This window comes from Eucyclogobius newberryi, unplaced genomic scaffold (genome assembly GCF_026437365.1).
Source record: "Eucyclogobius newberryi isolate DKJ021-1_F unplaced genomic scaffold, fEucNew1.0.hap1 SCAF_21, whole genome shotgun sequence".
NCBI lineage: Eukaryota > Metazoa > Chordata > Actinopteri > Gobiiformes > Gobiidae > Eucyclogobius > Eucyclogobius newberryi.
In genome coordinates this window covers 1,100,899-1,123,387 of record NW_027315846.1, presented here as the reverse complement: position 1 = coordinate 1,123,387, position 22,489 = coordinate 1,100,899, and the positions used below count along the sequence as shown (strand labels likewise).

The window sequence follows — 22,489 nt, the reverse complement described above, 5'->3', positions numbered from 1 at the left end:
AAGCTCCTACACTCCAGAGAAGCTCCTCCATCCAGAGAAGCTCCTCCATCCAGAGAAGCTCCTTCACTCCAGAGAAGCTTCTCCATCCAGAGAAGCTCCTACACTCCAGAGAAGCTCCTCCATCCAGAGAAGCTCCTACACTCCAGAGAAGCTCCTCCATCCAGAGAAGCTCCTCCATCCAGAGAAGCTCCTCCATCCAGAGAAGCTCCTTCACTCCAGAGAAGCTCCTCCATCCAGAGAAGCTCCTACACTCCAGAGAAGCTCCTCCATCCAGAGAAGCTCCTCCATCCAGAGAAGCTCCTTCAATCCAGAGAAGCGCCTTCACTCCAGAGAAGCTCCTCCATCCAGAGAAGCTCCTACACTCCAGAAAAGCTCCTCCATCCAGAGAAGCTCCTCCATCCAGAGAAGCTCCTCCATCCAGAGAAGCTCCTTCATCCAGAGAAGCTCCTCCATCCAGAGAAGCTCCTTCAATCCAGAGAAGCTCCTTCACACCAGAGAAGCTCCTCCATCCAGAGAAGCTCCTACACTCCAGAGAAGCTCCTCCATCCAGAGAAGCTCCTCCATCCAGAGAAGCTCCTTCATCCAGAGAAGCTCCTCCATCCAGAGAAGCTCCTTAAATCCAGAGAAGCTCCTTCACTCCAGAGAAGCTCCTCCATCCAGAGAAGCTCCTGCACTCCAGAGAAGCTCCTCCATCCAGAGAAGCTCCTCCATCCAGAGAAGCTCCTTCATCCAGAGAAGCCTCTACACTCCAGAGAAGCTCCTCCATCCAGAGAAGCTCCTTCATCCAGAGAAGCTCCTTCAATCCAGAGAAGCTCCTTCACTCCAGAGAAGCTCCTCCATCCAGAGAAGCTCCTACACTCCAGAGAAGCTCCTCCATCCAGAGAAGCTCCTTCAATCCAGAGAAGCTCCTACACTCCAGAGAAGCTCCTCCATCCAGAGAAGCTCCTCCATCCAGAGAAGCTCCTTCACTCCAGAGAAGCTCCTCCATCCAGAGAAGCTCCTACACTCTAGAGAAGCTCCTCCATCCAGAGAAGCTCCTTCAATCCAGAGAAGCTCCTTCACTCCAGAGAAGCTCCTCCATCCAGAGAAGCTCCTACATCCAGAGAAGCTCCTACACTCCAGAGAAGCTCCTACACTCCAGAGAAGCTCCTCCATCCAGAGAAGCTCCTCCATCCAGAGAAGCTCCTTTAATCCAGAGAAGCTCCTTCACTCCAGAGAAGCTCCTCCATCCAGAGAAGCTCCTACACTCCAGAGAAGCTCCTCCATCCAGAGAAGCTCCTCCATCCAGAGAAGCTCCTCCATCCAGAGAAGCTCCTCCATCCAGAGAAGCTCCTTAAATCCAGAGAAGCTCCTTCACTCCAGAGAAGCTCCTCCATCCAGAGAAGCTCCTGTACTCCAGAGAAGCTCCTCCATCCAGAGAAGCTCCTCAATCCAGAGAAGCTCCTTCAATCGAGAGAAGCTCCTCCATCCAGAGAACCCTCTACACTCCAGAGAAGCTCCTCCATCCAGAGAAGCTCCTCCATCCAGAGAAGCTCCTTCATCCAGAGAAGCTCCTTCAATCCAGAGAAGCTCCTTCACTCCAGAGAAGCTCCTCCATCCAGAGAAGCTCCTACACTCCAGAGAAGCTCCTCCATCCAGAGAAGCTCCTACACTCCAGAGAAGCTCCTCCATCCAGAGAAGCTCCTCCATCCAGAGAAGCTCCTCCATCCAGAGAAGCTCCTTCACTCCAGAGAAGCTCCTCCATCCAGAGAAGCTCCTACACTCCAGAGAAGCTCCTCCATCCAGAGAAGCTCCTCCATCCAGAGAAGCTCCTCCATCCAGAGAAGCTCCTTCAATCCAGAGAAGCTCCTTCACTCCAGAGAAGCTCCTCCATCCAGAGAAGCTCCTACACTCCAGAGAAGCTCCTCCATCCAGAGAAGCTCCTCCATCCAGAGAAGCTCCTCCATCCAGAGAAGCTCCTTCAATCCAGAGAAGCTCCTTCACACCAGAGAAGCTCCTCCATCCAGAGAAGCTCCTCCATCCAGAGAAGCTCCTGCACTCCAGAGAAGCCTCTACACTCCAGAGAAGCTCCTCCATCCAGAGAAGCTCCTCCATCCAGAGAAGCTCCTCCATCCAGAGAAGCTCCTTCAATCCAGAGAAGCTCCTTCACTCCAGAGAAGCTCCTCCATCCAGAGAAGCTCCTACACTCCAGAGAAGCTCCTCCATCCAGAGAAGCTCCTCCATCCAGAGAAGCTCCTCCATCCAGAGAAGCTCCTCCATCCAGAGAAGCTCCTTCAATCCAGAGAAGCTCCTTCACACCAGAGAAGCTCCTCCATCCAGAGAAGCTCCTTCATCCAGAGAAGCTCCTCCATCCAGAGAAGCTCCTTAAATCCAGAGAAGCTCCTTCACTCCAGAGAAGCTCCTCCATCCAGAGAAGCTCCTGCACTCCAGAGAAGCTCCTCCATCCAGAGAAGCTCCTCCATCCAGAGAAGCTCCTTCATCCAGAGAAGCCTCTACACTCCAGAGAAGCTCCTCCATCCAGAGAAGCTCCTTCATCCAGAGAAGCTCCTTCAATCCAGAGAAGCTCCTTCACTCCAGAGAAGCTCCTCCATCCAGAGAAGCTCCTACACTCCAGAGAAGCTCCTCCATCCAGAGAAGCTCCTTCAATCCAGAGAAGCTCCTACACTCCAGAGAAGCTCCTCCATCCAGAGAAGCTCCTCCATCCAGAGAAGCTCCTTCACTCCAGAGAAGCTCCTCCATCCAGAGAAGCTCCTACACTCTAGAGAAGCTCCTCCATCCAGAGAAGCTCCTTCAATCCAGAGAAGCTCCTTCACTCCAGAGAAGCTCCTCCATCCAGAGAAGCTCCTACACTCCAGAGAAGCTCCTACACTCCAGAGAAGCTCCTCCATCCAGAGAAGCTCCTCCATCCAGAGAAGCTCCTTTAATCCAGAGAAGCTCCTTCACTCCAGAGAAGCTCCTCCATCCAGAGAAGCTCCTACACTCCAGAGAAGCTCCTCCATCCAGAGAAGCTCCTCCATCCAGAGAAGCTCCTCCATCCAGAGAAGCTCCTTAAATCCAGAGAAGCTCCTTCACTCCAGAGAAGCTCCTCCATCCAGAGAAGCTCCTGCACTCCAGAGAAGCTCCTCCATCCAGAGAAGCTCCTCCATCCAGAGAAGCTCCTTCAATCGAGAGAAGCTCCTCCATCCAGAGAACCCTCTACACTCCAGAGAAGCTCCTCCATCCAGAGAAGCTCCTCCATCCAGAGAAGGTCCTTCATCCAGAGAAGCTCCTTCAATCCAGAGAAGCTCCTTCACTCCAGAGAAGCTCCTCCATCCAGAGAAGCTCCTACACTCCAGAGAAGCTCCTCCATCCAGAGAAGCTCCTACACTCCAGAGAAGCTCCTCCATCCAGAGAAGCTCCTCCATCCAGAGAAGCTCCTTCACTCCAGAGAAGCTCCTCCATCCAGAGAAGCTCCTACACTCCAGAGAAGCTCCTCCATCCAGAGAAGCTCCTCCATCCAGAGAAGCTCCTCCATCCAGAGAAGCTCCTTCAATCCAGAGAAGCTCCTTCACTCCAGAGAAGCTCCTCCATCCAGAGAAGCTCCTACACTCCAGAGAAGCTCCTCCATCCAGAGAAGCTCCTCCATCCAGAGAAGCTCCTCCATCCAGAGAAGCTCCTCCATCCAGAGAAGCTCCTTCAATCCAGAGAAGCTCCTTCACACCAGAGAAGCTCCTCCATCCAGAGAAGCTCCTCCATCCAGAGAAGCTCCTGCACTCCAGAGAAGCCTCTACACTCCAGAGAAGCTCCTCCATCCAGAGAAGCTCCTACACTCCAGAGAAGCTCCTCCACTCCAGAGAAGCTCCTCCATCCAGAGAAGCTCCTCCACTCCAGAGAAGCCTCTACACTCCAGAGAAGCTCCTCCATCCAGAGAAGCTCCTACACTCCAGAGAAGCTCCTCCATCCAGAGAAGCCCTTACACTCCAGAGAAGCTCCTTCACTCCAGAGAAGCTCCTCCACTCCAGAGAAGCCTCTACACTCCAGAGAAGCTCCTCCATCCAGAGAAGCTCCTACACTCCAGAGAAGCTCCTCCACTCCAGAGAAGCTCCTCCATTCAGAGAAGCTCCTATACTCCAGAGAAGCTCCTCCATCCAGAGAAGCTCCTTCATTCCAGAGCAGCTCCTTCACTCCAGAGAAGCTCCTCCATCCAGAGAAGCTCCTACACTCCAGAGAAGCTCCTCCATCCAGAGAAGCCCTTACACTCCAGAGAGGCTCCTTCACTTAAGAGAAGCTCCTTGACTCCAGAGAAGCTCCTCCACTCCAGAGAAGCTCCTCCATCCAGAGAAGCCCTTACACTCCTGAGAAGCTCCTTCACTCCAGAGAAGCTCCTCCATCCAGAGAAGCCCTTACACTCCAGAGAAGCTCCTTCGCTCCAGAGAAGCTCCTTCACTCCAGAGAAGCTCCTCCACTCCAGAGAAGCTCCTCCATCCAGAGAAGCCCTTACACTCCAGAGAAGCTCCTTCACTCCAGAGAAGCTCCTCCACTCCAGAGAAGCCTCTACACTCCAGAGAAGCTCCTCCATCCAGAGAAGCTCCTACACTCCAGAGAAGCTCCTCCACTCCAGAGAAGCTCCTCCATCCAGAGAAGCTCCTACACTCCAGAGAAGCTCCTTCACTCCAGAGAAGCTCCTCCACTCCAGAGAAGCTCCTCCATCCAGAGAAGCCCTTACACTCCTGAGAAGCTCCTTCACTCCAGAGAAGCTCCTCCATCCAGAGAAGCCCTTACACTCCAGAGAAGCTCCTTCACTCCAGAGAAGCTCCTCCACTCCAGAGAAGCTCCTCCATCCAGAGAAGCCCTTACACTCCAGAGAAGCTCCTTCACTCCAGAGAAGCTCCTCCACTCCAGAGTAGCCTCTACACTCCAGAGAAGCTCCTCCATCCAGAGAAGCTCCTACACTCCAGATAAGCTCCTCCACTCCAGAGAAGCTCCTCCATCCAGAGAAGCTCCTACACTCCAGAGAAGCTCCTTCACTCCAGAGAAGCTCCTCCACTCCAGAGAAGCCTCTACACTCCAGAGAAGCTCCTCCATCCAGAGAAGCTCCTACACTCCAGAGAAGCTCCTCCATCCAGAGAAGCCCTTACACTCCAGAGAAGCTCCTTCACTCCAGAGAAGCTCCTCCACTCCAGAGAAGCCTCTACACTCCAGAGAAGCTCCTCCATCCAGAGAAGCTCCTACACTCCAGAGAAGCTCCTCCACTCCAGAGAAGCTCCTCCATTCAGAGAAGCTCCTACACTCCAGAGAAGCTCCTCCATCCAGAGAAGCTCCTCCATCCAGAGAAGCTCCTTCATTCCAGAGCAGCTCCTTCACTCCAGAGAAGCTCCTCCATCCAGAGAAGCTCCTACACTCCAGAGAAGCTCCTCCATCCAGAGAAGCCCTTACACTCCAGAGAAGCTCCTTCACTCCAGAGAAGCTCCTCCACTCCAGAGAAGCTCCTACACGCCAGAGAAGCTCCTCCATCCAGAGAAGCTCCTACACGCCAGAGAAGCCCTTACACTCCAGAGAAGCTCCTCCATCCAGAGAAGCTCCTTCACTCCAGAGAAGCTCCTCCATCCAGAGAAGCTCCTACACTCCAGAGAAGCTCCTCCACTCCAGAGAAGCTCCTCCATTCAGAGAAGCTCCTACACTCCAGAGAAGCTCCTCCATCCAGAGAAGCTCCTCCATCCAGAGAAGCTCCTTCATTGCAGAGAAGCTCCTTCACTCCAGAGAAGCTCCTCCATCTAGAGAAGCTCCTACACTCCAGAGAAGCCTCTACACTCCAGAGAAGCTCCTCCATCCAGAGAAGCTCCTTCACTCCAGAGAAGCTCCTCCATCCAGAGAAGCTCCTTCACTCCAGAGAAGCTCCTACACTCCAGAGAAGCCCTTACACTCCAGAGAAGCTCCTCCATCCAGAGAAGCTCCTTCACTCCAGAGAAGCTCCTCCATCCAGAGAAGCTCCTTCACTCCAGAGAAGCTCCTCCATCCAGAGAAGCTCCTTCACTCCAGAGAAGCTCCTACACTCCAGAGAAGCCCTTACACTCCAGAGAAGCTCCTCCATCCAGAGAAGCTCCTTCACTCCAGAGAAGCTCCTCCATCCAGAGAAGCTCCTCCATCCAGAGAAGCTCCTTCAGCAGATGATCGTTTCAGAAATCGACGCCTCAAGTATGTTTTTGATCAGTCGGCGAGTCAAACGATATCGATCATCTTTTGTTTGGCTGATTGAATGTTTGGCGTGAAGAGCGCTCAGTCTTACACCTCCTCGTCTCACCTGTCTCCTCCTGCTCTCCTCAGTCTTACACCTCCTCGTCTCTCGTCTCACCTGTCTCCTCCTGCTCTCCTCCTCCTCCTGCTCTCCTCAGTCTTACACCTCCTCGTCTCACCTGTCTCCTCCTGCTCTCCTCCTCCTCCTGCTCTCCTCAGTCTTACACCTCCTCGTCTCTCGTCTCACCTGTCCCCTCCGGCTCTCCTCCTCCTCCTGCACTTGCTCCTCGGCGGCGCTCTGGAGCTGCTTGGCGCTCTGGAGCACGTTCCTCCACTGCTCCTCGGCGTCCTTGACCGTCTGCTGCAGCTGTCGCCTCCGGCCCTCGCTCAGGTCTCTGAGGTCGTTCAGAGTCTGGCCTCGTCTCCTCAGGTTGTTCACTTTACAGTCGCCGTCGGGTTTGGAGCTCAGCACCTCCTGAGAAGAGAGAAGGAGGTGTCGAGTTTCGATATGTGAAGTCTGGACAGCACCAGATGTTTGTGTCATTTTCACAGGTGATTTTGAGAGACTTTAACACAGACGAGACACTTATTCTAATGTTGTGAACCTCTAATACTTCTGCTTTTATTGACTTGAAACGTGCCGAATATAATGTATTACAAATATTACATCAGGTTCTCATTTCTGGTCCAGCTCCAGAACCAGAACCAGAACTAACACCTACTTCAGAACCAGTTCCGGCACCAGCACAGAACCAAAACCAATTCGAGTGCCAGAAACAGCACAAGGACCAGCTCCAGAACCGGAACCAGACGTGGTTCTTATAGTTCTAACAGTGCGGTGTGGTTCTTGTGGTTCTACCTGCGCGGCATGGTTCTTATGGTTCTTATGGTTCTTGTGGTTCTACCTGAGTGGCATGGTTCTAATGGTTCTACCTGCGCGGTGTGGTTCTTATGGTTCTTGTGGTTCTACCTGCGTGGCGTGGTTCTTATGGTTCTCATGGCTCTACCTGAGCGGCGTGGTTCTTATGGTTCTACCTGAGTGGCGTGGTTCTCATGGTTCTACCTGCGCTGCATGGTTCTTATGGTTCTACCTGTGCGGTGTGGTTCTCATAGTTCTACCTGTGGGGCGTGGTTCTCATGGTTCTACTTGTGCAGGATGGTTCTTATGGTTCTCATGGTTCTACCTGTGCGGGGTGGTTCTTATGGTTCTCAAGGTTCTTATGGTTCTCATGGTTCTACCTGCGCGGTGTGGTTCTCATGGTTCTACCTGTGCGGCGTGGTTCTTATGGTTCTCATGGTTCTACCTGCGCGGTGTGGTTCTCATGGTTCTACCTGAGCGGTGTGGTTCTCATGGTTCTACCTGAGCGGTGTGGTTCTCATGGTTCTACCTGTGCGGCGTGGTTCTTATGGTTCTCATGGTTCTACCTGCGCGGCGTGGATCCTCTGCTCGGCCGGCGTGCTCGCTCCAACACTCTGCAGCTGCTGTTGCTTCTCTCGGATCCAGCTCTGAGCGCTGCGGCTCTGCTCGTCGAAGTCGTCGGAGAGACTCCTGAGCTCCGCCTGCGCAGCCGTCTGCAGCGCCGTGTTCCACTGCTGCTCGGCGTCCGGAACCATCCGCTCCAGCTCCGCCCGCCTGCTCAGGTCCAGGTCCGGGCTCTGGACCAGACTCTGGGCCTGAGCGCTCAGCTGGAGCAGCCTCGAGTCGCCCTCGGGTCTGGAGTTCAGAACGGCCTGGAGACAAATACGCACGGAATGACCCGAAGAACAAACAAAAGACAAAAATATAGTACAAATATATATGAGTAAATAAATACATATATAATTAATATATGACAACACACTGAAACGTCACGAAGAAAACAGACGGACAGAAAAATAGTCACTTCTCCTCTGCACATGCTCAGTTAGAGCTTCTCTCCTCTGCACATGCTCGGTCAGGTCTTCTCTCCTCTGCACATGCTCAGTCAGGTCTTCCCTCCTCTGCACATGCTCAGTCAGGTGTTCTCTCCTCTGCACATGCTCAGTCAGGTCTTCTCTCCTCTGCACATGCTCAGTCAGGTCTTCCCTCCTCTGCACATGCTCTGTCAGGTCTTCCCTCCTCTGCACATGCTCAGTCAGGTCTTCCCTCCTCTGCACATGCTCAGTCAGGTCTTCCCTCCTCTGCACATGCTCAGTCAGGTCTTCCCTCCTCTGCACATGCTCAGTCAGGTCTTCCCTCCTCTGCACATGCTCAGTCAGGTCTTCCCACCTCTGCACATGCTCAGTTAGGGCTTCTTCTTTGCACATGCTCAGTTAGGGCTTCTCTTCTCCTCTGCACATGCTCAGTCAGGTCTTCCCTCCTCTGCACATGCTCAGTCAGGTGTTCTCTCCTCTGCATATGCTCAGTCAGGTCTTCTCTCCTCTGCACATGCTCAGTCAGGTCTTCTCTCCTCTGCACATGCTCAGTCAGGTCTTCCCTCCTCTGCACATGCTCAGTCAGGTCTTCCCTCCTCTGCACATGCTCAGTTAGGGCTTCTCTTCTCCTTTGCACATGCTCAGTCAGGTCTTCTCTTCTCTGCACATGCTCAGTCAGGTCTTCCCTCCTCTGCACATGCTCAGTCAGGTCTTCTCTCCTCTGCACATGCTCAGTCAGGTCTTCCCTCCTCTGCACATGCTCAGTCAGGTCTTCCCACCTCTGCACATGCTCAGTTAGGGCTTCTTCTTTGCACATGCTCAGTTAGGGCTTCTCTTCTCCTCTGCACATGCTCAGTCAGGTCTTCCCTCCTCTGCACATGCTCAGTCAGGTCTTCTCTCCTCTGCACATGCTCAGTCAGGTCTTCTCTCCTCTGCACATGCTCAGTCAGGTCTTCTCTCCTCTGCACATGCTCAGTCAGGTCTTCTCTCCTCTGCACATGCTCTGTCAGGTCTTCCCTCCTCTACACATGCTCAGTCAGGTCTTCCCTCCTCTGCACATGCTCAGTCAGGTCTTCCCTCCTCTGCACATGCTCAGTCAGGTCTTCCCTCCTCTGCACATGCTCAGTCAGGTCTTCCCTCCTCTGCACATGCTCACTTAGGGCTTCTTCTTTGCACATGCTCAGTTAGGGCTTCTCTTCTCCTTTGCACATGCTCAGTCAGGTCTTCCCTCCTCTGCACATGCTCAGTCAGGTCTTCCCTCCTCTGCACATGCTCAGTCAGGTCTTCCCTCCTCTGCACATGCTCAGTCAGGTCTTCCCTCCTCTGCACATGCTCACTTAGGGCTTATTCTTTGCACATGCTCAGTTAGGGCTTCTCTTCTCCTTTGCACATGCTCAGTCAGGTCTTCCCTCCTCTGCACATGCTCTGTCAGGTCTTCCCTCCTCTGCACATGCTCAGGTCTTCCCTCCTCTGCACATGCTCAGGTCTTCCCTCCTCTGCACATGCTCAGGTCTTCCCTCCTCTGCACATGCTCAGGTCTTCCCTCCTCTGCACATGCTCAGTCACAGGTTCCTTCACCTGAGCGAGCTGCAGTCGCTCCTCAAACGTCCTCAGGCTGGTGACGGACGCGACCTTCTGCTTCTGCTCTCGGATCCAGCGCTGCATGTTCTCCCAGCGCTCCGTGAAGGCCTCGTAGTCGCTCTGCAACGCCGCCTCGCTCCGCGCGGCGTCCAGGGCCTTTTCTGCCGCTCGGTAAACGGCGGTCCACTGCTCGTCCGTCTCGCTCGCCGCCGCTTCCACGGAACGTCTCTGGGACGCGCCCAACGTCTGGTTTTGGCAGAGATTTTTGCAGAGACGCTTCAGATCGTGGACCATCGCGTCTCCTTTAGGTTTGGAGTTCAGACAGGACTAAAGAGAGAGCGGACGGGGAAGCGTGGAGGAAAGGAAACAAGGAAGCAAGGAAAGAAGGAAGCAAGGAAGCATGAAAGTAAGAAGATAGAGAAGATACAGCAGGAGAATGAAGGGTCTAGAACATAAAGTCAGCCAGATTCAGTGCTCGGTCCATGAAATTTGGAATTTGCTTTGTTAATAAAATGTCCATATGAATTCATGTGTTTATTAAATATGAACTTCATAAATAGTGGATAGAAGTTGAAAACCCTCGAAAACGACAAGCAAACCACAAAGTTCAGCCAGGAAAATGAAACAGAAGCAGAACTATTGAAGGTGGTTTGTGTTCAGTGTCTTTAAGTTTCAAATCAGGCCATAAAATCAAACAAAGGCATCATCGGGTTATGATCACATGACTCACAATCTATCGCCTCGTGTCGTGTCCAGGACCATGACTGAGCCTCACCTGAGCCACTTGGAGCTTCTCCTGCGCCGGCAGGAGCCTCAGACCCTGCAGCTGGTCCTCCTGCTCCGAGATCCAGCTCTGGACGGAGTCGGTCTGGTCCCTGAGCTCGCCCAGGTCCCGGTCCAGCTGGGCCCGGGTCTGGACCCGGGTCTCGGCGCTGGCCAGGGCCTCGCGGGCCTGGTCCAGGGCAGATCTCCAGGACTCCTTGATCTCGCTCATCCACCGCTGGACCTCGAGTCGCTGGTCCTGCTCGAGATCCTGGTCCAAAAGGGTCTGGAGTTGGAGCCTCAGATCCTCCAGTTTGGAGTCTCCTTCAGCTTTAGACTTCAGGACGGTCTACAGAGAAGAGAACAGATCAGTTTAGAGTCTCCTTCAGCTTTAGACTTCAGGACGGTCTACAGAGAAGAGAACAGATCAGTTTAGAGTCTCCTTCAGCTTTAGACTTCAGGACGGTCTGCGCATGTTTGAGTTGATCATGTTTTGTCCTGCCCCCTGAGGCTCCGGCGCTCCTAGCCCCTCCTACCCCCCTATCCCCGCCCACATCCCTGTATCTTGTTGCTCCGAGACTCTGAGTGACACTCGTTCAGTTCTACGATGTCACACTTTTCGACCGACACTCACTGGTTTGAGCGATTGTTGGGTTTTTGACAATTACTTAATGCTGAGGCCAATTTCACACAAAAAATTGATTCAGGGACTTAAAATAAAGTTTAAAAAATAAAAAATGAAGTGCAGCCCTCCGTTCTCACCTCGGCCCCTCGTTTCATCTCCTCGGCCCCGCCCTCTGCCCTCCGTTCTCACCTCGGCCCCTCGTTTCATCTCCTCGGCCCCGCCCTCCGTTCTCACCTCGGTCCCTCGTTTCATCTCCTCGGCCCCGCCCTCTGCCCTCCGTTCTCACCTCGGCCCCTCGTTTCATCTCCTCGGCCCCGCCCTCCGTTCTCACCTCGGTCCCTCGTTTCATCTCCTCGGCCCCGCCCTCTGCCCTCCGTTCTCACCTCGGCCCCTCGTTTCATCTCCTCGGCCCCGCCCTCCGTTCTCACCTCGGCCCCTCGTTTCATCTCCTCGGCCCCGCCCTCTGCCCTCCGTTCTCACCTCGGCCCCTCGTTTCATCTCCTCGGCCCCGACCTCCGTTCTCACCTCGGCCCCTCGTCTCATCTCCTCGGCCCCACCCTCCGTTCTCACCTCGGCCCCTCGTTTCATCTCCTCGGCCCCGCCCTCCGTTCTCACCTCGGCCCCGCGTTTCATCTCCTCGGCCCCGCCCTCCGTTCGCCCGGAGCCGATTGGCCGCAGCAGCTCTCCGATCCACTTCCGGGTCTCTCGGGCGTCGGCCTCGAAGCGGCCCAGCGTCTCCTGCGCCTGGTCCCGGGCCCGGACTCGTCCCTGGACTCGGGCCTCCAGGTCTCGGAACCTGTGGAGCAGGTGGTCCGTGTCCTTCAGGAGACCGTCGCCGCGCACTCCCTGACCACGCACGGAGGCCGAGAGCTCGGACAGCGCCGAGACTCGAGAGCTGGGCAGACAAAAAGCAAAGTTCACGTTTAGAGAGTTTCTTTTATGTAAATTCGGCATAAACTTGGACTGGAATGAGTGTCCCTGGTGTGATGTCACTTCATGTTCCTGGTGTCATGTCACTTCCTGTCCCTGGTGTGATGTCACTTCCTGTCCCTGGTGTCATGTCACTTCCTGTTCCTGGTGTCATGTCACTTCCTGTCCCTGGTGTGATGTCACTTCCTGTCATTTTCTACAGATTTTTCAACGTTTTCTCCACAAATACCTGCTCGATCGGTGTAAAACTATCATTTATATGAACAACAGGTTTAAACACACCAAATAAAGTCAAAATTTGAAAATTTAAAATACAAATAAAAGTTTAATATGAATTATCGCTGCTTTTAATCTCACACATAAATGCTCAGAACGAGTCTGTGATGATTTATGGACTTCAAAATGGTGATCTGTGCCTTTGCCAAAGACACAAATCTGGGAAATTTGAAACCGAGTGTTTTTGTGAAGCTCGGAAAAGCATGAGCGGGATTCATGAAACAAACAAAGTGACTGACGCTAAACACGACTCCAGCTGCATTTTGTGAAGTGAAAACGTGACTTAAAGGAATAATAAAGGATTTATCGCCGAGTTGAGAACTCAAGCGACTCTCCCTTTCTTAAAATGTGCTTCCCACTGTCCTGTTGTTTCCGAGAGGCCGCCTCCCAACAAACCTCAACAGCCCCGCCTCTACAGCCCCGCCTCTACAGCCCCGCCTCTACAGCGCCGCCTCTACAGCCCCGCCTCTACAGCCCCGCCTCTACAGCCCCGCCTCTACAGCGCCGCCTCTACAGCCCCGCCTCTACAGCGCCGCCTCTACAGCCCCGCCTCTACAGCCCCGCCTCTACAGCCCCGCCTCTACAGCCCCGCCTCTACAGCCCCGCCTCTACAGCCCCGCCTCTACAGCGCCGCCTCTACAGCCCCGCCTCTACAGCCCCGCCTCTACAGCCCCGCCTCTACAGCGCCGCCTCTACAGCCCCGCCTCTACAGCCCCGCCTCTACAGCGCCGCCTCTACAGCCCCGCCTCTACAGCGCCGCCTCTACAGCCCCGCCTCTACAGCCCCGCCTCTACAGCGCCGCCTCTACAGCCCCGCCTCTACAGCCCCGCCTCTACAGCCCCGCCTCTACAGCGCCGCCTCTACAGCCCCGCCTCTACAGCCCCGCCTCTACAGCCCCGCCTCTACAGCGCCGCCTCTACAGCCCCGCCTCTACAGCGCCGCCTCTACAGCCCCGCCTCTACAGCCCCGCCTCTACAGCCCCGCCTCTACAGCCCCGCCTCTACAGCCCCGCCTCTACAGCCCCGCCTCTACAGCCCCGCCTCTACAGCCCCGCCTCTATAGCCCCGCCTCTACAGCCCCGTCTCTACAGCCCCACCACTACAGCCCTGCCTCTACAGCCCCGCCTCTACAGCCCCGCCTCTACAGCCCCGCCTCTACAGCCCCGCCTCTACAGCCCCGCCTCTATAGCCCCGCCTCTACACATGTGTTTGTCTGTCAGTACCACAGATCTTATCATCTCTCGTCTCTTCTGAGTCTTTCTCTGTGTCATGTTTGTAACTGAAGGAACTCTCTAAACACACACCGGCATCTCAACCACACATGTGCTGCCATGGCAACGTACTGCTATGGTAACCAGGCTGCAGGTGTGCAGGAGCACGCAGAGAATGATTGACATGTGGGAGAACTACTGTCCACGCCTCCAGGAAATGAGACTAAAATCCTCTATAATTCCTTTATTTCGAGTCCTTTGACGATTGGAGCTGGAAAACATCTCACTTTGCGTCTTGAAGTTCCTTGAGCAGGTTCTGGAGGTTCTTGAGGTTCTTGAGTCGTTCTGGCTCCGAGCTCAGTTTCTCCTTCACCTGGAGCCACTCGCTGAAGCTGCTGTGCTGTTTCTGCAGACTACAGCAAAGACATACAATTAAATACAAAATAAACATATTAAAACATGTTATTGTGTTCACATAAAAGACAAAATACATAAACTTATGGAGCAAAAGTCTGATTAGTGTAATTAGTGCTTGTAATGATTAGAGCTGCAAACATTAATCGACAAATGTGCGATTGACATTTTCATCTTTATCTGGACCGTGTCGTCCTCTGAAAACCACCAGAAAAGACATTTTTATAACAAAGACATTATTAGATCATCATCAATAACACACTTCATTTGGGAATATTCTCATTGAAAATTGTTGGAATAGTCTTTGTCCCCGCCCTCTTTGTGTGTCGTTCCCGCCCTCTTTGTGTGTCGTTCCCGCCCTCTTTGTGTGTCGTTCCCGCCCTCTTTGTGTGACGTTCCCGCCCTCTTTGTGTGTCGTTCCCGCCCTCTTTGTGTATCGTCCCCGCCCTCTTTGTGTGTCCTCCCCGCCCGCTTTGTGTGTCGTCCCCGCCCTCTTTGTGTGTCGTCCCCGCCCTCTTTGTGTGTCGTCCCCGCCCTCTTTGTGTGTCGTCCCCGCCCTCTTTGTGTGTCGTCCCCGCCCGCTTTGTGTGTCGTCCCCGCCCTCTTTGTGTGTCGTCCCCGCCCTCTTTGTGTGTCGTCCCCGCCCTCTTTGTGTGTCGTCCCCGCCCTCTTTGTGTGTCGTCCCTGCCCTCTTTGTGTGTCGTCCCCGCCCTCTTTGTGTGTCGTTCCCGCCCTCTTTGTGTGTCGTCCCCGCCCTCTTTATGTCATCCCGCCCTCTCTGTGTCGTCCCAACCCTCTTTGTATCGTCTCGGCCCTCTTTGTGATGTTTCAAATACGTTCTTTTGCTGGTTTTGTCATCAGACGGGACTTGGACATGAATATCTGAACACACTTCAGGAAGACACTTCAGGAGGACACTTCAGGAGGACACTTCAGGAGGACACTTCTGGAGGACACTTTAGAAGGACACTTTAGAAGGACACTTAAGGAGGACACTTCAGGAGAACACTTCAGGAGGACATTTCAGGAGAACACTGCAGGAGGACACTTCTGGAGGACACTTTAGAAGGACACTTCAGGAGGACACTTCAGGAGAACACTTCAGGAGGACACTTCAGGAGGACACTTCTGGAGGACACTTTAGAAGGACACTTAAGGAGGACACTTCAGGAGAACACTTCAGGAGGACATTTCAGGAGAACACTTCAGGAGGACACTTCTGGAGGACACTTTAGAAGGACACTTAAGGAGGACACTTCAGGAGAACACTTAAGGAGAACACTTAAGGAGGACACTTCAGGAGGACACTTCAGGAGGACACTTTAGAAGGACACTTTAGAAGGACACTTAAGGAGGACACTTCAGGAGGACACTTTAGAAGGACACTTAAGGAGGACACTTCAGGAGAACACTTCAGGAGGACACTTCTGGAGGACACTTTAGAAGGACACTTAAGGAGGACACTTCAGGAGAACACTACAGGAGGACACTTCAGGAAGACACTTTAGAAGGACACTTCAGGAGAACACTTCAGGTGGACATTTCAGGAGAACACTTCAGGAGGACACTTCTGGAGGACACTTTAGAAGGACACTTAAGGAGGACACTTCAGGAGAACACTTCAGGAGGACACTTCAGGAGGACACTTCTGGAGGACACTTTAGAAGGACACTTAAGGAGGACACTTCAGGAGAACACTTCAGGAGGACATTTCAGGAGAACACTTCAGGAGGACACTTCTGGAGGACACTTTAGAAGGACACTTAAGGAGGACACTTCAGGAGAACACTTAAGGAGAACACTTAAGGAGGACACTTCAGGAGGACACTTCAGGAGGACACTTTAGAAGGACACTTAAGGAGGACACTTCAGGAGAACACTTCAGGAGGACACTTCTGGAGGACACTTTAGAAGGACACTTAAGGAGGACACTTCAGGAGAACACAACAGGAGGACACTTCAGGAAGACACTTTAGAAGGACACTTCAGGAGAACACTTCAGATGGACATTTCAGGAGAACACTTCAGGAGGACACTTCAGGAGGACACCACAGGAAGACACTTCAGCAGGACACTTAAGGAGGACACTTCATGAGGACACCACAGGAGGACACCACAGGAGGACACTTCAGGAGGACACATAAGGAGGACACTTCAGGAGGACACTTAAGGAGGACACTTCAGGAGGACACTTAAGGAGGACATCACAGGAGGACACTTCAGGAGGACACTTCAGGAGGACACATAAGGAGGACACTTCAGGAGGACACTTAAGGAGGACACTTCAGGAGGACACTTAAGGAGGACACCACAGGAGGACACTTCAGGAGGACACTTCAGGAGGACACTACAGGAGGACACTTCAGGAGGACACTTAAGGAGGACACTTCAGGAGGACACCACAGGAGGACACCACAGGAGGACACCACAGGAGGACACCACAGGAGGACACTTCAGGAGGACTCACGTGTGCAGCAGGTGGAGCAGCTCCTCCATCTGCAGGAGCCTGTTCTGACAGTGAGTCCTGAAGGTGTCCACCTCCTCCTGCTGCTCCCCGATGAAGGCCGAGATCTCCGCCAGGTTCTGCTCCGGGATCTGCGTCCGTCCTTGGTCCAGCTGGTCCCGGAGCTGGACCAGGCGCCGCTCCGGGTCTGTGGACTTCAGGAAGCTCTGGAGAAACGGGACGGATGCGGTCAGAAGACATGAAGCGCAGTGCAAACGGGGGACAGCGGGCGGGGACAGGCGTGTCTCACCGTCAGTCTCTGGACGGTGGTCTCCACGTCGGCGGCGCTCTCCGGGTTCTCGAAGCACTCGTTCACCAAAAGCTGCTGATCCTGGAACCACGCCGTGAACGACTGTCGCTCGTCTGCCAAACCAAGACGCTTCAGTCAAACGTTTCAGCCGCAAAATAACAACAACGAGAACATTTGTTTGACTCGAACGTTGTGTTCAGCTACAGTCGTTTCCATGATATTAGAGTCTTTCATCTCCAATGCAAAAGCTAAAAGTAGAACAAACATAAACTAATCAAAACTATTAATAAAGATGAATATTCTAACGTGAAGTGATTTGGACGCTTTGCAGACGCTACTTCCTGTTGTCGACCATGTTCTGGACCATGTGGTGGACCATGTTCTGGACCATGTGGTGGACCATGTGGTGGACCATGTTCTGGACCATGTGGTGGACCATGTTCTGGACCATGTGGTGGACCATGTTCTGGACCATGTGGTGGACCATGTGGTGGACCATGTTCTGGACCATGTGGTGGACCATGTTCTGGACCATGTGGTGGACCATGTGGTGGACCATGTTCTGGACCATGTGGTGGACCATGTTCTGGACCATGTGGTGGACCATGTGGTGGACCATGTTCTAGACCATGTGGTGGACCATGTTCTGGACCATGTGGTGGACCATGTGGTGGACCATGTTCTGGACCATGTGGTGGACCATGTGGTGGACCATGTTCTGGACCATGTGGTGGACCATGTGGTGGACCATGTTCTGGACCATGTTGTGGACCACGTTCTGGACCATGTTCTGGACCATGTTCTGGACCATGTTGTGGACCATGTTCTGGACCACGTTCTGGACCATGTTGTGGACCATGTTCTGGACCATGTTGTGGACCATGTTCTGGACCATGTTCTGGACCATGTTCTGGACCATGTAACCATGTTGTGGACCATGTTCTGGACCATGTTCTGGACCATGTTGTGGACCATGTTCTGGACCATGTTCTGGACCATGTGGTGGACCATGTGGTGGACCATGTTCTAGACCATGTGGTGGGCCATGTTCTGGACCATGTGGTGGACCATGTTCTGGACCATGTGGTGGACCATGTGGTGGACCATGTTCTGGACCATGTTCTGGACCATGTTGTGGACCATGTTCTGGACCATGTTGTGAACCATGTTGTGGACCACGTTCTGGACCACGTTCTGGACCATGTTGTGGACCATGTTGTGGACCACGTTCTGGACCACATTCTGGACCATGTTGTGGACCATGTTCTGGACCATGTTCTGGAAAATGTTCTGGACCATGTTGTGGACCATGTTCTGGACCATGTTCTGGACCATGTTCTGGACCATGTAACCATGTTGTGGACCATGTTGTGGACCATGTTCTGGACCATGTTGTGGACCATGTTCTGGACCATGTGGTGGACCATGTGGTGGACCATGTGGTGGACCATGTTCTAGACCATGTGGTGGACCATGTTCTGGACCATGTGGTGGACCATGTGGTGGACCATGTTCTGGACCATGTGGTGGACCATGTTGTGGCCCACGTTCTGGACCACGTTCTGGACCATGTTGTGGACCTTGTTGTGGACCACGTTCTGGACCACGTTCTGGACCATGTTGTGGACCACGTTGTGGACCAAGTTCTGGACCATGTTCTGGACCATGTTCTGGACCATGTTCTGGACCATGTAACCATGTTGTGGACCATGTTCTGGACCATGTTGTGGACCATGTTCTGGACCATGTTCTGGACCATGTGGTGGACCATGTTCTGGATCATGTTCTGGACCATGTTGTGGACCATGTTCTGGACCATGTTCTGGACCATGTTGTGGACCATGTTCTGGACAATGTTGTGGACCACTTTGTCTCGTACCATGTGGTGGACCACGTTGTCTCGTACCATGTGGTGGACCATGTTGTGGACCATGTTCTGGACCATGTTCTGGACCATGTTGTGGACCATGTTCTGGACCATGTTCTGGACCATGTTGTGGACCATGTTCTGGACCATGTTCTGGACCATGTTCTGGACCATGTTGTGGACCATGTTCTGGACCATGTTCTGGACCATGTAACCATGTTGTGGACCATGTTCTGGACCATGTGGTGGACCATGTGGTGGACCATGTTCTAGACCATGTGGTGGACCATATTCTGGACCATGTGGTGGACCATGTGGTGGACCATGTTCTGGACCATGTGGTGGACCATGTGGTGGACCATTTTCTGGACCATGTTCTGGACCATGTTCTGGACCATGTTGTGGACCATGTTCTGGACCATGTTCTGGACCATGTTGTGGACCATGTTGTGGCCCACGTTCTGGACCACGTTCTGGACCATGTTGTGGACCATGTTGTGGACCACGTTCTGGACCATGTTGTGGACCATGTTTTGGACCATGTTCTGGACCATGTTCTGGACCATGTTGTGGACCACTTTGTCTCGTACCATGTGGTGGACCATGTTGTCTCGTACCATGTTGTGGACCACTTTGTCTCGTACCATGTGGTGGACCACGTTGTCTCGTACCATGTGATGGACCATGTGGTGGACCATGTTCTGGACCATGTTCTGGACCATGTTCTGGACCATGTTCTGGACCATGTTGTGGACCATGTTCTGGACCATGTTCTGGACCATGTGGAGGACCACTTTGTCTCGTACCTTGCAGCACCTTGAGCAGGCCCTTGTCCCGCTCCTCTCTCTTCAGGTGGATCATCTCCTTGGTCCGGTTGAGGGCCTCCCGGAGCCGGGTGCAGTCGGTGGACAGAGCCTCCAGAGCCTGAGGACTGGCCACGCTGGACACGAGATACACCTCCTTCAGGACGGACTCGGACTGAAGCTCCTGCGACACCAGGTCCTCCCACAAGTCCTGCAGAGACAGACCAGAAGAGACACACCAGATGAGACACACGGGATGAGACACACGAGAAGAGACACACCAGATGAGACACACGAGCAGAGACACGCCAGATGAGACACACGAGCAGAGACACGCCAGATGAGACACAACAGATGAGACACACCAGATGAGACACATGAGAAGAGACACACCAGATGAGACACACCAGAGGAGACACACCAGATGAGACACATGAGAAGAGACACACCAGATGAGCCACACGAGAAGAGACACACCAGATGAGACACACCAGAGGAGACACACCAGATGAGACACATGAGAAGAGACACACCAGATGAGACACACCAGAGGAGACACACCAGATGAGACACATGAGAAGAGACACACCAGATGAGACACACCAGAGGAGACACACCAGATGAGACACATGAGAAGAGACACACCAGATGAGCCACACGAGAAGAGACACACCAGATGAGACACACCAGAGGAGACACACCAGATGAGACACACCAGATGAGACACACCAGATGCATTTATGTGGCTTCTGAAGTACATGAGGATACAAAAAATATTTAAAATAAATAAAATATAAAATATAAAAAATAAAATACAAAATCTTTATAAAAAATTATTAATTAAAGGTGGTATGGACGATTTTCAGCAATTTTTTTATCATATTTCCTCGTGGCGTGGATAAATCATTTGTCCTGCCACGTATCAATCATAAAACGCACCTATCGCTCACCTGCAGCCGCGTCAGGTTCGTCCCCACGTTTCCGCGTGTCTAAGCGCATGGATCTATCATAATATAGTTCCCTCAGTGTACGGGGCAAAATGAAGACGGAGAAAGACAGTTCGAGCTGACGCAGAAGTGGACAGAAATCTACGGGAGACGAGCTATGCGATGCGCTCCGTTGCGCTAATAAACAAACGCACGTGTGTGTTGTATCAGTCCATACGGGGGAGTGGCATGAGCACTTCCACCGGCGTTCTTAAATCGCCGAAAAATCGTCCACACCGCCTTTAATTAAATAAATTCCAATAAAATAAATATTTCAAAGGATTTTTTTTTTATTTTAATAAAAAAATTTATAATAATAATAATAATAATAATAAAATATATTTAAACATTTAAAAATATATATATATATATTAAAGTTAAAGTAATAAATAAAAACAGGGGTGAAATACAACAAAATAATTGCACTGCAAATTTCATTCAAAGATTTATTCACTTAAAACAAGATAAAAAATTGTCTTGATTTAAGACATTTCTACTAAATAAACACTAAATATTAAGTAAGATAATTTAGCTTATTTTAAAAATTCTTGTTAAGTAAAATTCACAGACTGCACTGGCAAATACTTTCACTTATTTCGAGGTTATTTTTGCCTGAATCAAGTGTATTTTACTAGTTTTCAGAAGGTTTCATTTGCAGCGTTTCCCATCCCACATGACGGCGCCCGCTTCGTAGACGTGGCGCGTACCTGTATCTGCGTCTCTGCGTCCGGCCGGGCGGCGTCGCACCCGGTGATCTGGCTCTGCAGCGTCTCCACGGCGATCTGGCACTCCTCGATCTTCTCCGTCAGATGTTTCTTCACGGCCATGAGCTCCTCAAACACGTCGGTGCAGTCGGTGAACAGCTCCTTCACCTGCTCCATGCGCTTCCTCAGGGCCGTCCCGAGCACCTGTCGACGCCCAAAAAACACACCTCGTGAATAACAAACCCTGAAGCGTCTGGAGGTTTGATCTGGGGGTTTGATCTGGGGTTTCGTCTGGAGATTTCCTCTGAAGGTTTGGTCTGGGGGTTTGGTCTGGGGGTTTGGTCTGAAGGTTTCGTCTGAAGGTTTCGTCTGGAGGTTTTGTCTGGAGGTTTCGTCTGGGGGTTTCGTCTGAAGATTTCGTCTGGAGGTTTCGTCTGGAGGTTTCGTCTGGGAATTCGTCTGGAGGTTTCGTCTGGAGGTTTCGTCTGGAGGTTTCGTCTGGGGGTTTGGTCTGGGAATTCGTCTGGAGGTTTTGTCTGGGGGTTTGGTCTGGAGGTTTCGTCTGGAGGTTTCGTCTGGGGGTTTCGTCTGGGGGTTTCGTCTGGGGGTTTCGTCTGGAGGTTTCGTCTGGAGGTTTCGTCTGGGGGTTTCGTCTGGGAATTCGTCTGGAGGTTTCGTCTGGAGGTTTTGTCTGGAGGTTTCGTCTGGGGGTTTCGTCTGGAGGTTTCGTCTGGAGGTTTCGTCTGGAGGTTTCGTCTGGGGGTTTCGTCTGGAGGTTTCGTCTGGAGGTTTCGTCTGGGGGTTTAGTCTGAAGGTTTCGTCTGGAGGTTTCGTCTGGAGGTTTCGTCTGGGGGTTTCGTCTGGGGGTTTGGTCTGGAGGTTTCGTCTGGGGGTTTGGTCTGGGGGTTTGGTCTGGAGGTTTCGTCTGGGGGTTTGGTCTGAAGGTTTCGTCTGGAGGTTTCGTCTGGAGGTTTCGTCTGGGGGTTTCGTCTGGGGGTTTGGTCTGGAGGTTTCGTCTGGGGGTTTGGTCTGGGGGTTTGGTCTGGAGGTTTCGTCTGGGGGTTTCGTCTGGGGGTTTCGTCTGGGGGTTTCGTCTGTAGGTTTGGTCTGGGGGTTTGGTCTGGAGGTTTGGTCTGGAGGTTTCGTCTGGGGGTTTGGTCTGGAGGTTTCGTCTGGAGGTTTCGTCTGGGGGTTTCGTCTGGGGGTTTGGTCCGGGGGTTTCGTCTGTAGGATTCGTCTGGGGGTTTGGTCTGGAGGTTTCGTCTGGGGGTTTCGTCTGGGGGTTTCGTCTGGAGGTTTCGTCTGGAGGTTTCGTCTGGGGGTTTCGTCTGGGGGTTTGGTCTGGAGGTTTCGTCTGGGGGTTTGGTCTGGGGGTTTGGTCTGGAGGTTTCGTCTGGAGGTTTCGTCTGGGGGTTTGGTCTGGAGGTTTCGTCTGGAGGTTTCGTCTGGAGGTTTCGTCTGGGGGTTTCGTC

The 22,489-nt window shown here is 52.7% G+C and overlaps 1 protein-coding gene across 1 annotated transcript in view; it reads right to left on the bottom strand.

Annotated features, from left to right (window-relative positions):
- LOC140370929 (uncharacterized) overlaps nt 1-22,489 on the bottom strand; it is a 216,487-nt gene that overhangs the window by 94,921 nt on the left and 99,077 nt on the right. The window contains exons 38-47 of the mRNA XM_072458217.1: nt 21,021-21,221; nt 19,331-19,538; nt 16,658-16,770; nt 16,372-16,574; nt 13,778-13,903; nt 11,690-11,969; nt 10,463-10,798; nt 9,685-10,014; nt 7,639-7,944; nt 6,461-6,688 (exon numbers count right to left, since the gene is read on the bottom strand). Of these exons, the coding sequence (XP_072314318.1) occupies nt 6,461-6,688; nt 7,639-7,944; nt 9,685-10,014; nt 10,463-10,798; nt 11,690-11,969; nt 13,778-13,903; nt 16,372-16,574; nt 16,658-16,770; nt 19,331-19,538; nt 21,021-21,221 (2,331 nt within the window). The remainder of the gene's footprint in view (nt 1-6,460; nt 6,689-7,638; nt 7,945-9,684; nt 10,015-10,462; nt 10,799-11,689; nt 11,970-13,777; nt 13,904-16,371; nt 16,575-16,657; nt 16,771-19,330; nt 19,539-21,020; nt 21,222-22,489) is intronic.